We start from the raw sequence: 17055 nt of genomic DNA on the forward strand, positions 1-17055 counted from the left end.
TTTCATTCCCAAGCATCCCAAAGTGCTCCTACAACTACTTTGCATGCATTTCCTGATACTTCTTGTTTCTCAGTAGGCCTTGTGTAAAGAACCTGGAGCATTTTGAAGAAATGCTTTAGTAGAGTCCCATAAACTTTTTCTAAACTATAAGGATAAATTTAGCTTCCAGGGCCTCTTTCCTACAGTTCCCCAGGTCACTGGTGTCACCATAAACCGTAATACCACCATCCTCCCCTGCACTCTGTACAAGTCTATATTGCTCATGAGAGCCAATATATTCACACCCAATATTCTGAAAAACACACTACCTATATAACTAATAAGAGAATCCTATAGAAGTACCCTACATGTCTTCCAACTGCACTATAACCACATCTTCTGGGGGAGTTCCTCAGAGCCTCAGGATCATCTTCCCTAACAACTCCTGGACAGTTACTTCAATCTAATGCAAGCTGTTTTCCCTTCATTCTAGTTTCCATCCATGACTGTGCCCCTACATAGTAGAAAGCTCTGACATAAGAGGGAAGGGTCAAATCGGAATGGCTGATGAAAGTTCATCTTCATGCTAAAGGAGTTTCAAATTATAGACACTGGATATTTACTCACAAATATTCAAATCATGATATGTTTTTTATTGTTTGAACCACTTCCAAACAATTCAACATGACCACTTGGACATCGTACCTCTATTAGGTTGTGCTGTTGCAATGATGCTAACTCATAGGGATCCACATAAAGTCCTGTTGGTAGGTGTTCTTTAATTGCCACAGTGCAGCTTCCTATGGCTTCATCCCCTGCACCAAGTTCTACCTTTGTTAGCAGGTCTCTTAAAAAAAAAAAAAATGTTAGCATAAATTTCAAATAACTGCACAAAAATTTAAACTCATCATCTCAAATATTAGATGTGGCTCTCTGCTATTTGTAGGATGCTCTGAGAATATAGAAAACAACATTTATCTATCTAGAATCTGACCTTTTCCTTTTAGGAAACAATATTTTATTGTATTTCCATATCTGTGAAAACCAACATCTCTCTTTTTTGTTAATTCCCCATTCATGCACCAGTATTAATGAAAATACTCAGAAATACATTTTCGTGTTGGCTTCATGTCCTTGCCGTGATATAACTAATAGGTGGCCACTAAATATTTAAGCACTGATCCTGCCAACACCTACATATATGCTTACCCTTACTCATAAGTAATCCCACTGAATACAGTGCAGTGCATTTGTTCAATTATGCATTAGTTCAATGAGCTACTCACATGCATACAGTTAAGTACATGCATGTTTGCAGAACAGGGGCCCTGAGTAACTAGCAACTGATGCATTGCTCAAGTACATGGCTGTCATCAACTCACCTATGAAATCCCTCTTTCAGAAGCTGTTGAGTCACGGTGATATCAGGACAAGTGGCCTGTGCAGCTGAAAACACCACAAAATAAACTTTTACAGTGTTTATAGTATTGCCTCATTGTTAGGACTAACAATGATGAGCTACTTTAACTAGCTACAGCAAATTCTGAATTTACTACCTGTCTGGAAGAAGCGACTGTAGAATCAGTGATGGTAAAGATGAGACAGGCCTCAGTTTGCGGTCAGTATAAAGGGGATTTTAAGTCACTGGACACAGCCAGAACCCTGCCATTCTCTTTGGCTCTCCTGCTCTCAGACGTAAAACCCAGACCTACAAACAAATATGTGCTTAAAGTTAAGCGTGTCTATAAGTGTTTGCAGGACTGGGTCCTAACTAAACACAGATTGTGTTACTTAATGTCACCACCAAGGGCCTTCAGATGTTTCCTGCCTAGACTAAGCAGTTGTGGCAAGGACAGCTGAATACGCTGTAAGCAATCAAAAATGACAAAAACACTTGACCAATTACAATACTTCTGTGTACATAAATCTAGTTAATTCTAATAATCTAATGACATTTGATACCTAGTCCCACACTGAGTCAGTTTTTAACTAAGCAAAATACATTTGCTCGCTGCACAAGATAATATAACTTTTCTTGATCTCAGAAAAGTTCAATTGACTTACTCTTGTCTTTTGATTTCTGTAATCATTTGCAGTAGCGAGCGTAGAAAAAGATTCAAGGAACCATGCATAGGAACCACACATTGCTTTTGGTTATACTAACATTTCAAACATTCTTAACAAAAATTTATTATAACTGATGTTGTTTAATAAAACCTACAAAACTTTTCAGTGAGAAGGGTGGGAAATGTTCAGAACATCAGAAAAAAAATGAATATTTACAAAACTGAAAATTATTGCTTCTATTTCAGATGATTTAACATTTTGAAGGCTTTATTCCAATGTAAAATAAAAAAAACTGCAAATACAGTGGGTTTGTTTTGTGTCTTCTCCTATCATAGGTGATACCTTCAAAAGCTATAATCTTAAAAATTTTACCTTTTCTTTCAATACTGCCCAATACATAAACAGCATTCTATGATTACGTAGTAAAACCACAAGCATCTCTGTATTTCTGCATTGTTTATCAAACTATAGATCCAATTCACTGCTAATATAAGAAAGAGTAACTCCAATAACTATAATGAAATTGCACCTGCTTACACCAACAATTATTTTGGTCCCACATGCGTTCATTCTTCCCTGAAATAAAATGTTTGATTAGCACAGTATTATTTGAAACTAATCTCAGGATTTATGGATATTCTACAATGGAAAGTTTAATAACCTCTCCCACACTTCTTACTTCACATCCCTTCTCATTTCATAGTATGCGAGGAATTCACAAATTATCTCTTAACAGTTTCAATTATCAGTTGCTTAGAAAGTTTATTTGGCAGCTTGCTCAGTGAAAGCTTAAATATTTTAATTTGTTTAACTTACACAAATTTTCTGCTGTGCAAACAAGCAAGGATACTCTAAAGGTGAGAATACTTTTCCAAAGAAACACTTTCTCCATCCACTGCCACTGCATTTCCAAATGCAACTGCAAAAAATCACAGTTCCTATGAACATGGGATATTTCATCAACAGTTTTTCAATTCAAATCAGACCTTCAGAAACTCTGTGTATCATAGTAATTATGCACACCAATGACACTTCCCATGTCACAAAGCCTATCAGCATCCTTGTCCTTATCTGTCCATGTGGGCTTGAATCAATGTCTTGGTATCTGTGTTAGCATCAAGACTTGTGTCTGGGCATATCTACACTGCTGCTGGCAGGGATTTGGGGCTCTGGTAGACATATGCCTGCTAGCTCTGATTGCTACTCTAAAAATAGCAATGTGGCCATAGTGGTGGGTCAGGCTACCCATCTAAAGTATGTTTTTAGCATTTCGGACTGTACTCGCGTGGCTAGCCAAACCCGTCACCCATTACACTATGCATACTACTATTTCTAGTGTACTAGCTCAACCAGAACTAGCACATGTGCGTCTACCCAACCTGGGAATTACCCCTTCCAGCTGCAGTGTAGCTGTGTCACTGTCAAGTTCACTGATACACGAGCTATGACACATGGATAATAGTAGAGACAGAAAACATGTGTACACCACACACACAAAAAAGTGTGTGCTCTTAACACAGCTCACCCGGACTAGTTGATTTGATTAAAATTGCAGCAAAGACATGTCAACTCATCTTTTAACATGAGTTAATAACTTGAGTTCAACTCCAAGCTCTGCAACAGGCTTTAATTTGAGCTAACCCAAGGTCCGGTGTCTTCAGTGATATGTTCACCAGAGCTAGCGTAGAAACTACCTTATTTTTGCAGTGTACACACCCTCAATGCATAGGGGAGACAGTGGGTGTATGGGTGGGCGTGTGCATGCATGGGTCTTTGTCCTGATCACAGACATAGGAGTACTGGTAGGACCTCCGTATGTCTCAGAGTCCCCATCTTTCCCAGACATGGGTGCCAGAAGGACTGCCAACATGTGGGGACCAAGGAATCATAAAGGGGCCGGCAGGGGTGAAAGTAAGGTAGTACAGCGTACTGGTAAATAGTAGCCGCAGGTACCGGCCCCTACTGCCTTGCTTTAAAGTGTTGCTGCGTCAGCGCTTTAACATCGCCGCCGATTTGCGCTCCCCATCAGCGGCCCTGGCGGGTCCCTAGCAGCAGGGCCGCCGATGGGGGCGTGCGAAAGGGGCAGCGACGTTAAAATACTGCAGGGTCCTTAAGCGCTGCCACGGCACAGACCCTACTTAAGGCACTGCCGCAGCAACATTTTATCGTCCCTGCCCCTTTTGCACCCCCTGGCTGCCAACGGGGGGGGGGGGGGGAGGAGAAGCAGCTGCCCCGGGGCCAGTGATTTAAAAGGGCCCTGGGCTCTGACCGCTGCTGTGGTAGCGACAGCACCGGCCGAAGCCCTGGGCCCTTTAAATCGCCCGTGGATCCCGCGGCGGCGCGGCCTAGGGAGACGCTGACCCCCAGCCCCGCCCCTTCCACTGGGGCCGGAGCAGGCCCTGTGCCGTTAAGTTTTCAATTTGATTTTCACTCCTGGGGGCCAGGCACATTCGCTTTGGCCCGGCCGCCAGGCCTGTGGAGATAAATTTGGGGACCTGGTACTTCATGCCGGCTGAGGCCCCACTCCCGCCCTATGCACTTTATGTACACAGACGCCTTGGGGGGCTCCTGAGCATGTCCCTCCGGGCCCCGTCAGCGCTGCGGCCACCCCCCCCCCCCATGCCAGCACAGAAGGGGCTCTGCAGTTACGCTCGCAACTCGGGGCAGGGCGCCCCGCCGAGGTCAGGCTCTGAGAAGTGACGGGGGGACAGGGCCCGCAGACACACGGGCAAGGCGCCGCCACCGTCCGCACGAGTCTGCGCTCCGCACGCAGCCGGACCGCCACACGGATTGCGGGCGCTGGGGCCTGGGCCCTGCGCGGACGGGCCACAGCGGCGGAGGAGGGGGGACACCGACAGCCAGCCCCCACCCCACGCTTACCGCCGCGCCTGCCTCGCACTCTCTCCAGCACAGGGCCAGGCCCCCGCAGAGGCGACTGCCGCGCCTGCCTGAGTTCGAAGGGACAGGCTGAGCCCGCCACCAACAACCGACCGCGAGCCGCGGTTTCATTTTCTATGGTTCAGGCAACGTGTTGGGCAGCCCCGCTGGGGGCCATACAGCCACTCCTGCTGCAGAGGGGGCGCGGGGCGGTTGTCATGGTAACCGAGAGGCCAGGGCGGCGTATGGGGCTCCGGACGTCTACGCCGAGGTTAGGGTATGTGGGTTGGGGCTCGAGGCCTGCCATCCCCCGGACCTGCCTGCAGCCAGGCCGCTGTCCCAGTCTGTCGGCAGGGAGCGGTAGTGGGGGCAGAGCAGGGGGCTGCCTAGGCGCTGGCTACTCCCCCGCCCCCTGGGACTATAGCTACCTTCCCTGCCCCGGCCTCCCTGGGGCTATAGCTACCCCCACCCCTGCCTCCCTGGGGCTATAGCTACCTCCCGTCCCTCTGCCTGCCTGCCCCGGCCTCCCTGGGGCTATAGCTACCCCCCGTCCCTCTGCCTGCCTGCCCTGGCCTCCCTGGGGCTATAGCTGCCTCCCTGGGGCAATAGCTACCCCCACCCCCGCCTCCCTGGGGCTATAGCTACCCCCACCCCTGCCTCCTTGGGGCTATAGCTACCCCCACCCCGCCTCCCTGGGGCTATAGCTACCTCCCGTCCCTCTGCCTGCCCCCCACCCCCCTGGGGCTATAGCTACCTCCCGTCCCTCTGCCTGCCTGCCCTGGCCTCCCTGGGGCTATAGCTACCCCCACCCCGCCTCCCTGGGGCTATAGCTACTTCCCGTCCCTCTGCCTGCCCCCCACCCCCCTGGGGCTATAGCTACCTCCCCTCCCTCTGCCTGCCCCCCACCCCCCTGGGGCTATAGCTACCCCCACCCCTGCCTCCCTAGGGTAATAGCTACCTCCCGTCCCTCTGCCTGTCCCCCCACCTCTCTGGGGCTATAGCTACCCCCATCCCTGCCTCCCTGGGGCTATAGCTACCTCCCTGGGGCTATAGCTACCCCCACCCCTGCCTCCCTGGGGCTATAGCTACTTCCCGTTCCTCTGCCTGCCCCCCCCCCCACTTCCCTGGGGCTATAGCTACCCCCACCCCTGTCTCCCTGGGGATATAGCTACCTCCCGTCCCCCTGCCTGCCGTCCCTCACCCCCCTGGGGCTATAGCTACCCCCATCCCTGCCACCCTGGGGCTATAGCTACCTCCCATCCCTCTGCCTGCCCCCCCCCCCACCTCCCTGGGGTTATAGCTACCTCCCCTACCCCTGCCTGCCCCCAGTCCCTCTGGGGCTATAGCTACCCTCGCCCCCTGTCTGCTCCATAGGTGTTGGAACTAGGGGTGAAGGGGGTGCGGCAGCACCGCCTGGTTTGAAGTGGTTTCCCTGATTTATAGCAGTGCTTCTCAAACTGTGGTCATCCACAAGCTCCATTCAGGTGGTCACAGATAGTTCCGTCTTAAGGTGCGTTCCTGGGCGGCAGCACGCAAGAGAATGAAGGGCCACCCACAGGGCCATCCTTTGGCATACGCAGCTGTATAAGGCACCACGTAATTTGGGGCTGAATATGCGGCACTGGCTCTTTCATCCCCCGGCTAGGCCTCCTGCCCCTTCCCCGCCCTGCCCCATTGACCCCTTCCCCCAAGCCCTCACCTCTGCTCCGCCCAGCCCCACCTCTTCCCGCCCTTGCTCCGCCCCCACCCCCCCCATTCCACCCCTTCCCCCAAATCCCCTTCCACGGGCGACGTGGCCCATGGGGGTACTAGAACTGGCAGAAGGGATCGGGCCCGGCCCTGCTCTCACCAGTGGCGGCGGTGGGAAGCAGAGCGACCTGGCTCCAGCCTGTTCTGCTGTGCCATCTCCAAGCCTTGTTGCTCCGCTTCCTGCTGCTGCCGCTGGTGACTGCAGGGGCGGGCCTGACCCCTTCCTCCAAGCCCCCTTCCCCAAGAGACAGGGCTGGGAGCTGGGGGAGTGGAGCAAGCTGGAGCCAGGTTGCTCTGCTTCCCGCTGCCATCCGTGAGTGCAGGCCTGACTCCTGCTGCTGGGGTCAGGCCCCCTGCTAATGCCCTGCACTGCCCTGGGCATCCCTACCCTGCTGCTGCCCCCCGCAGCATCTGCCCCTGTGGCCCTGCAGCCCTTGAGCGCAGCTCCTGCCGTGGAGGGGCCAGCCCCACAGTAGAGCAGCTGCTCCCCCACAGGTGCTCGGGCTGCGTGTGGCACCACCATAGTTAGGGGTGGCCCTGGTGGAGCCACACAGGCATGGCTAATTAGGTGCCTAGATCCTGCAGAAGAATCATAGAATAATAGAATATCAGGGTTGGAAGGGACCTCAGGAGGTCATCTAGTCCAACCCCCTGCTCAAAGCAGGGCCAATCCCCAATTTTTGCCCCAGATCCCTAAATGGCCCCCTCAAGGATTGAACTCACAACCCTGGGTTTAGCAGGCCAATGCTCAAACTACTGAGCTATCTCTCCCCCCCGCACATGTAAGGTGAGATAGTGGCCTTGGGGGGAATAGGAGGTAGGTAGGAGGAGGCAGTGGGGCGAAAAGATGGGGTGGGGGGAATTTGGGACAGGCAGGGCTGCGTCAGCCTGAGAAAGAGGTGACTTTCCCCAGCACCAGGGCTGCAGCTGCCAGGGAGAGACACCCTCCACCTCCTTCCCAACTCCAGCTCAGGGGCTGCCGTGGCAAGGGAGAGAGGGTACATCCATCGCATTAGAAAGGTAAGACTACTGGTATTAAAATATGAGTTGTGTGCTTTTATTTGTAGAACAAAAAAATGTTAATTATTATTACGTCTTTTTAATATAGCACTTTTATCCAAAGCACTTTATAATAGTTAGCTAATGGTACAAACAACATTTGGAAAGATCATTAAGTGGTCCGCTGAGACCCTCAGCAATTTTCAAGTGGTCCTTAAAAAAAAAAAAGTTTGAGAACCACTGATTTACAGGGTTTACAGTTTTGTTTAATGGCTTTCAGCCCCCCCACTATAAAAAACTGTTCCAGCACCTATGGCCTGCCCCACACCTCACTGGGGTTATAGCTACCCCCACCCCCTGCTTTCTGCCTGTGGCTCTACCTGCCCCCATGTGCCCCCATCTCACTGGGGCCCATTGTTACCTACACACATACTGGCTGCACCCTAGGGTTGTCAACTCTGTCTGAAGCTATTCCGGGAAAAAAAATTTTTCCCCAACATGATGTAATGTCATTTTCTTAAAATATCCTATTAAAATCACCCGGATTGCTTTCAGTAGTCACAAGGAGATCAATGCCAATTCCAGGAGACTCCAGGCCAATCCTGGAGGGTTGGCAAGCCTGCTGTACCCCCACAAAAGCACTCGCTGCACACTGGCTGCCCTCCGGCTCCAGGGAGGATCCAGTCAGAGCGATCCCTAGCTATTCTGGGGCCCTCCGCAGCCCCTCGATGGGGGCAGGGGGCGGCTGGCCCCAGGCCTCCGTGCGGAGGGAACTGGCTTTTGGGACAGGGGAGAACCACCCCCCAACACTCACCAGCGGCTGGAGCTGGGCCGCTGCATTTCCCACCACTGGTGAGTGCAGGCCCGGCCCTGCTTCAGTCCTCAGGGGAGTGGGGCCCAGACTGGGACGGGGAAGGGGCGGGGCAGGAAGAGGCTGTGTGGAGCAAGGGCTTTGGGGAAGGGGTGGAGTAGGGGCGGGGCTGAGGCAGAGCAGGGGCTGGGGCTGGAGCAGCATACAGCTGCACAGGGCACCAGGAAATTTGGTGCCCCAAATTTCCAAAATTTCCTGGTGCCCTATGCAGCTGCTTACTTTGACTATGGGTAACGACAGCCCTGGATCCAGTCCTGAAAACAATTAAAGATCTCCAATCTTTAACAATGTCCCACCCAGAGGATGGGAGCAGCGGACTCCATAGGGACACTCCACGCTGGGCAATGCCCTGCAGCTCTTATTCAGAGGTTAAAGTAAGAGGGGCTTAGGGAGCAGAGTTCCCTCTCCTGTTCCTGGCTTAGCTAAACAGTGCTCCCCCACAGCTGCTCCTCCTCCTCAGCTTTTACAAAGGGTTCCTCTCCTATTTCAGGTTAGTTTAAGTGCCAAACCAGGAACTGGCAATGGGTAGTACTGATGCTGCTTCCCACGCTTGGCTACTGCTCTAGAGCCACTAGAGGCAAAAACAAAGCTGCCCTGATAATGCACCCTGTGAGCTCGTGTTTCTCAGCCAATAATCTAGGAATAAATAAAGGAGGGAAATGATAGTCTTGTGGCACTGGACTGGGACAAAGGAAATCTGGCTTCAGATTCTCTGTCACACTGCTACATTATTAGCTGGGCGCAATAAGATAAAGGAAGCTTTTAGCACTGGCTCTGTGGACTGGCACACAAAGACAACTTGTGTTTGTCAGATCTGGAAAATGTTCCTCACTAGCCTGCCCAAACTGATCACCAATGTCCTTTACACTCAATGTCTTGCATTCTGGTAACACCCATTGTTTCATGTTCTCTATGTATATAAATCTGCCCACTGTATTTTCCACTGAATGCATCCAATGAAGTGAGCTGTAGCTCACGAAAGCTTATACTCAAATAAATGTGTTAGTCTCTAAGGTGCCACAAGTACTCCTTTTCTTTTTGCGAATACAGACTAACACGGCCGCTACTCTGAAACCTGTCATTCTGCACTGTTATTTCCTGCCTTAATGGTGTAACACTAATATCCCCAGTTTGGTATCCAGCAAAGACAGAACCTAGGAGGCTCCAACAAACACACCATTATTGGCGCCTACTCAAAGATCACGCTGTATACCTGCACCACCACCCTCTTATCTGGCCACTTAGCCCTGGTCTACACTACGAGTTTAGGTCGAATTTAGCAGCGTTAGATCGATTTAACCCTGCACCCATCCACACGATGAAGCCATTTACTTCGACTTAAAGGGCTGTTAAAATCAATTTCTGTACTCCTCCCCCGATGAGGGGATTAGCGCTGAAATCGACCTTGCTGGGTCCCATTTGGGGAGGTGTGGTTGCAATTCGACGGTATTGGCCTCGGGGAGCTATCCCAGAGTGCTCCATTGTGACCGCTGTGGACGGTGCTCTCAACTCAGATGCACTGGCCAGATAGACAGGAAAAGGCACGCGAACTTTTGAATCTCATTTCCTGTTTGGCCAGCGTACCAAGCTGCAGGTGAGTGTGGATCTCATCAGCAGAGGTGACCATGATGGAATCCCAGAATCGCAAAAGAGCTCCAACATGGATTGAACAGGAGGTACAGGATCTGATCGCTGTATGGGGAGACGAATCTGTGCTATCAGAACTCCATTCCAAAAGACTAAATGCCCAAACATTTGAAAAAATCTCCAAGGGCATGAAGGACAGAGGCTATAACAGGGACCCGCAGCAGTGCCACATGAAACTTATGGAGCTCAGGCAAGCCTACCAAAAAACCAGAGAGGCAAAGGGCCATGCAGGGTCAGAGCCCAGACATGCCGCCTCTATGGTGAGCTGCATGCCATTCTAGGGTGTGCAGCCACCACTATCTCACCCCTGTGCTTTGACTCCATCAATGGATTATCACGCAACAGGGATGCGCATTTTGGGGACAAGGAAGATGAGGAGGAGGAGGAGGAGACTGAAGATGGCACACAGCAAGCAAGCGGAGAAACCGTTTTCCCTGAGAGCCAGGAACTGTTTCTCACCCTGGACCTGGAGCCAGTACCCCCCGAACCCACCCAAGGCGGACTCCCGGACCCGCCAGGCGGAGAAGGGACCTCTGGTGAGTGTACCTTTGTAAATATAATACATGGTTTAAAAGCAAGCGTGTTTAATGATTAATTTGCGGCCAATACAGCTACTGGAAAAGTGTGTTAACGTGTCTGGGGATGGAGCGAAAATCCTCCAGGGACATCTCCATCAAGCTCTCCTGGATGTACTCCCAAAGCCTTTGCAAAAGGTTTCTGGGGAGGGCAGCCTTATTCCATCCTCCATGGAAGGACACTTTACCATGGCAGGCCAATAGCACGTAGTCTGGAGTCATTGCATAACAAAGCATGGCAGCGTATGGTCCTGGGGTTTACTGGCATTCAAGCAACATCCGTTCTTTATCTCTCTGTGTTATCCTCAGGAGAGTGATATCATTCATGGTCACCTGGTTGAAATAGGGGAATTTTATTAAGGGGACGTTCCGAGGTGGCTAGGGTGAGGGGGGTTAGTTGAGTTTGTGCTGCATGTTAACCTGAAAATCGCAGCCCCTCCTTTTAAATGGCCAACCCATTTTAAAGAGCCAACCCAATGGCCATTTGGTATGTGAAATGAGGGCACTGCTGTTTGAAACCATTCCCACATGTTAGGAAGTTTAAAGAAGCCAAAAGACTGTGGCTTACCATGGCTGCCTGCAAGCCGAATTCTGTTGCCCGCCGGCCCTGCGTGTGTAATCTCTCACAGCAAACCAGCAGACCCTCAATATAAGAGGCAAAATGCGACCTTGTACCGAATGCACATGTGCTGTGTAATGTTAACAGCAAGGTTCACCCTGAAAGAGTCTATCCATTGTTCTCTAAAATGTCTCTTTAACTACTACTATCCCTTTTTTTCCCTCCTGCAGCTGCAAATGTTTCAACGCTCCCCCTATCATCTCCATCCCAGAGGCTAGCGAAGATTAGAGGGCGAAAAAACCGCACTCGCGATGAAATGTTCTCTGAGCTCATGCAGTCCTCCCACACTGAAAGAGCCCAGCAGAATATGTGGAGGCAGACAATGTCAGAGTCCAGGAAAGCACAAAATGAACACGAGGAGAGGAGGAACGAGCGAGAGGACAGGTGGCGTCGGTGTGGTGAGAGGAGGCAGGATGCAATGCTGAGGCTACTGGAGGATCAAACTGATATGCTCCGGCATATGGTTGAGGTGCAGGAAAGGCAGCATGAGCACAGACCGCTGCTACAGCCGCTGTGTAACCATCCGCCCTCTTCCCCAAGTTCCATAGCCTCCTCCTTTCCATTTTTTACTTTTAAATGTCCTACTATTCAATTAAATTGAGAGTATCTTTGTTCTTGTATTATGAGAAAAAGTAAATAGGTGGGCCCAATTTATTTTCTCTATCTAGCATTGATTATTTTTATACTTCAGTTGGTGTGCAGGAGGCGCTGGGAGGGAGGGAGAGGACTTGAGCAGTGGGGCAGCTGGCAGGCAGGAGGCGCTGGTGGGAAGAGGAGAGCTTGGCTGCCGGTGGGTGAGTCGGCACCTATGCCAGACTTTTCAGTCTCTTGTCATATGGAAGTCTTTTGGTGCCTCTATTTAATTTTTGTCCCCCATCTCTGACTCTTCCTCTCTCCTATGAGTTATTAACAATCTGCTATATAGATATAACTCACAAAATTTTGGCAGGTTTCTTAAGATGTCCAGTAATCTATTCTGGAAATTAGGGCTGTCGATTAATCGCAGTTAACTCATATGATTAACTAAAAAAAAATTAATTGCGATTTAAAAAATTAGTTGTGATTAATCTCAGTTTTAATCGCACTGTTAAGCAATAGAATACCAATTGAAATTTCTTAAATATTTTGGATGCTTTTCTACATTTTCAAATACATTGATTTCAGTTACAACACAGAATACGAAGTGTACAGTGCTCACTTTATATTATTTTTGATTATCATTTTTAGAGTGAAAATATTTGTAAACAAAATAAATAGTATTTTTTCAGTTCACCTCATACAAGTACTGTAGTGCAATCTCTATCATGAAAGTGCAACCTACAAATGTAGATTTTTTTTGTGACATAACTGCACTCAAAAACAAAACAATGTAAAACTTTAGAGCCTACAAGTCCACTCAGTCTTACTTCTTGTTCAGCCAATCACGAGGATAAACAAGTTTGTTTAAATTTACGGGACATAATGCTTCCTGCTTCTTATTTACAATGTCACCTGAAAGTGAGAATGCGTTCACATGGCACTTTTGTAGATGGCATTGCAAGGTATTTATGTGTCAAATATGCTAAACATTCGTATGCCCCTTCATTCTTTGGCCACCATTCCAGGGGACATGCTTCCATGCTGATAACACTCGTTAAAAAAATAATGCATTAATTAAATGTGTGACTGAACTCCTTGGGGAAGAATTGTATGTTTCCTGCTCTGTTTTACCCATATTCTGCCATATATTTAATGTTATAGCAGTCTCGGATGATGACCCAGCATGTGTAGTTTCTTTTAAGAACACTTTCACTGAATATTTGACAAAACTCAGAAAAGGTACCTGTGACGGGTTGGATCACAGAAATTGCCTTAGGGCTGCCAACTACTTCTGCCCCTGCTTTTCCTGCCAGCTTGAGACTCCAGCACCCTGTCTTGTTGAGCCAGACACGCCAGTCTGCTCCAACACAAACTCAGGGTCTGAACCACGTGCCCCAAAGCTGCAGGCTTAACTGAAAGCAGCTTAAGAAATGTTCATGTCTTTAACACTCAGATGCCCAACTCCCAATGGGGTCCAAACCCCAAATAAATCTGTTTTTTATTCAGATATTTTATATATTTATACTCATAAATTGTTCGCCCTCTATAACACTGATAGAGAGATATGCACAGATGTCTGCCCCCCCCCCCCCCAGGTATTAATACATACTCTGGGTTAATAAGTAAAAAGTGATTTTATTAAATACAGAATTTAAGTGGTTCCAAGTAGTAACAGACAGAACAAAGTGAATTCCCAAGCAAAATAAAATAAAACATGCAAGTCTAAGTCTAGTACAGTGATAAAACTGAATACAGATAAAATCTCACCCTCAGAGATGTTTCAGTAAGTTTCTTTCACAGACTGGATGCCTTCCTAGTCTGGGCACAATCCTTTCCCTTGGTACAGCCCTTGTTTCAACTCAGGTGGTAGCTAGGGGATATCTCATAGTGGCCGCCCCCTTTGTTCTGTTCCACCCACTTATGTATCTTTTGCATACGGCGGGAATCCTTTGTCCCACCCCTCCTTCTCAATGGAAAAGCACCAGGTTAAACATGGATTCCAGTTCAGGTGACATGATCACATGTCTGTAAGACTTCATTACCCACTTGCCAGCCCACAGGTATACAGGAAGACTTACAAGTAAAATAGAGCTATCTACAGGTAATTGTCCTGGTTAATAGGAGCCATTAAGATTCCAAACCACCATTAATGGCCCACACTTTGCATAAGTACAATAGGACCTCAGAGACATTGTCCTAAAGTAGGTCTAATACTTAGACCCAGGTATCAGCAATTTCAGCTCTGCAGTGTGTAACAAGACTCTCAATTGAATCTAAATTAGCTCTTTTATTATACCATGGAGAGCAGAAAGATCAAATGATGTCCAGGACCCACACCACCCTCTCAACTCATTGAGCTTTGGAACCCATGTCCCTTGCTTAGCGAGTGCCATTCAGTTGAGGGTGAGCCCCTCCATTGGGGTATGCCAGGTACAGTTCTGCTGCCCTTGTTTCACACAACAAGGAAAACAACACTTTATTACTCCTGCCCCAATAACAAGGAGACTGGAGAATCCAGCCACAAGTGATCATATGGGCAAGCAATCCCATTATGCTGAGCACCTAGGCAGGGTGGGTGTATCCATGCAATCGAGATCAGCTTCTGAAGTCTTTATCTTTAGCTCACCACTAGATGTCAGGGGAGAGCTTATTCAGACTTTGCTTACACAGACAAGTTGTCTCCTCCCCTTAATTCAAACCTTGTGCCCTGGTTTTAATCCAACCGGTCATAAATAACAAGAAATTGGTGAAAAAAGGGTTTTTTAATGGTTAAATAACTGTGAGCTTTTCCAGATCAGTGGCTGTAATTTGCAGCGGAGTATCGTTTATGAAAAAGTCTCTAATGCACTGATGCGTTGTATGATTTTTTCCATTTTTTAAGTAAAAAGAAATGTTTGGGCCTCCATTTGGTTATGGGGTACCCTCGTCGAGCCTGGAACACAAAAACTATGCCATGTATACATCAACCAAACAACCCAGACTCAGAGGTAGAGTTGACAAATCTGGAAATCAACAGTTGGGTGTCATTGTACCCCCCATGGCACTGATTGAGCAAAGGCTTTAAGCACATATTCAGACTTATACAGAGAGTTAAGTGCTTTTCTGAATCAGAACTGCTATAACCCTGATCAGAAACCATCCTTAAAATAAAGAGCAGCATCAGTTTCATTCATGTTTTCCTTTTTCTTTTGCAGTGAACATTGAAGCACACACCTAGTAGAGCTCTGTAAGGTTTCATTTTGTTCAGCCAGTAGCATGAGCTGGGATGACTTATGTTGCAAAAAAGTGTGGCATTCGTTTTCAGCCTCCATCCATTATCCTGATCTATGAAGATGAAAATAAGGATAGAGCACGCCAGCGCATCATGCCTATCCGAAACTTCTCCAAGTTCTCAGGTACAGTATTCTTAATTTTGGCATCCCACAGCCTCCTTCCGCAAAACAGCAATGGGGTAGGAGTGGGAGAGATGGCAGCTGGGCACCTCTTCAGGGACTGGTAGGTTTCTTCTCACCAGCTCTGTATGGGAGGTTGTGTAGTAGGACTACTCTCTGGAAGTGGAATACCCAATGTTCTCCAGGCTTGGAGCTCAAGCCAGGAAGCTTCCCAGCCTGACCTGTCTAGTTTATAAATGAGTAGTGGGACTCCTAGGGCAGCACCTCACCCCAGAGAATCTTTGGATAAAGATCATTTATTTATTTATTTAAGAATTGTGTGCTTGAGGACAATTCTTGGGAGGGGGAACTTTTTTTCCAGATTGCAGCAGGGCTGCAGAACAGCTGAAGAATAACCCTCGGCACAAGGCTTACCTACAAGGGGTCTCACTGCGGCAGCTGCAGAAATTATACAGTTTGCTAAGAGGCCACTTGCAGGGACAGAGTTTGGCCCAGACCTTGGAGCAGATTCATCAGGAAGAGACCATTGACCCAGAGGAGGACCTGAACAAACTGGATGACAAGGAGCTGGCAAAAAGGAAGAGTATCATGGATGAGCTGTTTGAAAAGAACAGGAAGAAGAAGGATGACCCAGATTTCACCTACAATGTTGAGGTTGAGTTCCCACAAGATGAGCAGCTGGAATCCTGTGGCTGGGATGCAGAGTCAGACAATGAGTTCTGATAATGGACAAGGCCTCCTAGATAATCAGTATGGAGAGACAAAACCCATATTCTCATTACACAGAGAGCACAGTTACTGTGTCCATCATATCGCATCAGTCTACAGAGCTTGACTGACCGTGTTTACAAGCCATACAACTGATGCATTTTACATTGATAAATAAGAGATCAGTGCCTGTGGTGTTTTAACAGTTTGGGGAATAGACAAATAATTTTAAAAGTCTTACGTGAAGCTTGATAAAAAGGGACATGGGGATATTGAAAATTATTTTTAAATGGTTAGATTTGTAGCTGTTAAGTAATTGAAATAATTTTAAATCTCTGTCTTTCAGCATTTGTTTGTTTACATTTCATTCATCTTTGGCAAGGAAACTAGACTGATTATTTTTGTTTCTATTCAATTTTATTTTAGTCTTTAAAATACAGCATTAAAGTTGCAAATCTTTACATCTAACTCAGAAGAAGAAACATTCAGATTCTTATTGCAAATATCTAGTATTTTGTTATTAGTTAGGCTGTTGCAAGTGTTTTAATCTATACTCTGTAGACAAATCAATATTGCAGTGAAAACTTTACCTTTAGATTTCTTGAGTTGTGTTTAAATCTACAATCTCAGTGTTCCATGAATGTACGTTTTTGTATTTAAGAAATAAAATATTTAGAAAACAGATTAACCTTGGAGAGATCATTGACAACTTAGTGATTTGGAATTCATAAGACAACAGTGATTTGTCTCCCTTAACTGTCCAGTGTAAATGGTCAGATTTGGGGAAGTTTGCTTTAAAATGGCTGAGCAACAATTTGGGAGAAGGTCACAAGAGTTTATGATACTTTTGGAGTGAAACAAGGTCTTTAGCTGTGCTGCCTTATCAGACTACTACTCCAAAATTGTTCTGAGAACTGCTAGATGGCAGCTCCTTCCAGTAGCTTTTATGTGAAGCCATGGCATCTAAGATTCTCCAAATAGCAATTTGTTCTC

General features: G+C 47.7%; 2 protein-coding genes across 11 annotated transcripts in view; one reads left to right on the plus strand and one right to left on the minus strand.

Annotated features, from left to right (window-relative positions):
• Window positions 1-5055, minus strand: part of PIGX (phosphatidylinositol glycan anchor biosynthesis class X) — a gene marked incomplete at its 5' end in the record, with an annotated part of 30156 nt that extends 25101 nt beyond the window's left edge. For all 4 annotated transcript variants that reach the window (XM_084639343.1, XM_084639342.1, XM_084639345.1 and 1 more), the window contains 4 exons: window positions 685-826; window positions 1362-1425; window positions 2863-2965; window positions 4927-5055. In XM_084639343.1, the coding sequence (XP_084495469.1) occupies window positions 685-826; window positions 1362-1425; window positions 2863-2965; window positions 4927-5055 (438 nt within the window). The remainder of the gene's footprint in view (window positions 1-684; window positions 827-1361; window positions 1426-2862; window positions 2966-4926) is intronic.
• A 55-nt stretch (window positions 5056-5110) lies between these two features.
• CEP19 (centrosomal protein 19) lies at window positions 5111-16470 on the plus strand. Of its 7 annotated transcripts, none has more exons than XR_014712998.1 (4): window positions 5111-5200; window positions 7586-7692; window positions 10535-10725; window positions 11554-12056. XR_014712998.1 is itself a non-coding variant. In XM_084639346.1 (4 exons), the coding sequence occupies exons 3-4, from the start codon at window positions 15228-15230 to the stop codon at window positions 16075-16077; spliced, it is 492 nt and encodes a 163-aa protein (XP_084495472.1). In that variant the 5' UTR covers window positions 5114-5200; window positions 7586-7692; window positions 15157-15227; the 3' UTR covers window positions 16078-16464. The 7 variants fall into 7 exon arrangements, 6 of the variants coding, with proteins under 6 accessions (XP_084495474.1, XP_084495472.1, XP_084495476.1 ...); XM_084639346.1 differs by lacking the exons at window positions 10535-10725; window positions 11554-12056 and adding exons at window positions 15157-15357; window positions 15716-16464 and having other exon boundaries at window positions 5114-5200; XM_084639350.1 differs by lacking the exons at window positions 10535-10725; window positions 11554-12056 and adding exons at window positions 15267-15357; window positions 15716-16464 and having other exon boundaries at window positions 5114-5200.
• The last annotated feature ends 585 nt before the right edge of the window (window positions 16471-17055 follow it).

This window comes from Lepidochelys olivacea, assembly GCF_965140295.1.
Source record: "Lepidochelys olivacea isolate rLepOli2 genome assembly, chromosome: 9".
NCBI classification, from domain to species: domain Eukaryota; kingdom Metazoa; phylum Chordata; order Testudines; family Cheloniidae; genus Lepidochelys; species Lepidochelys olivacea.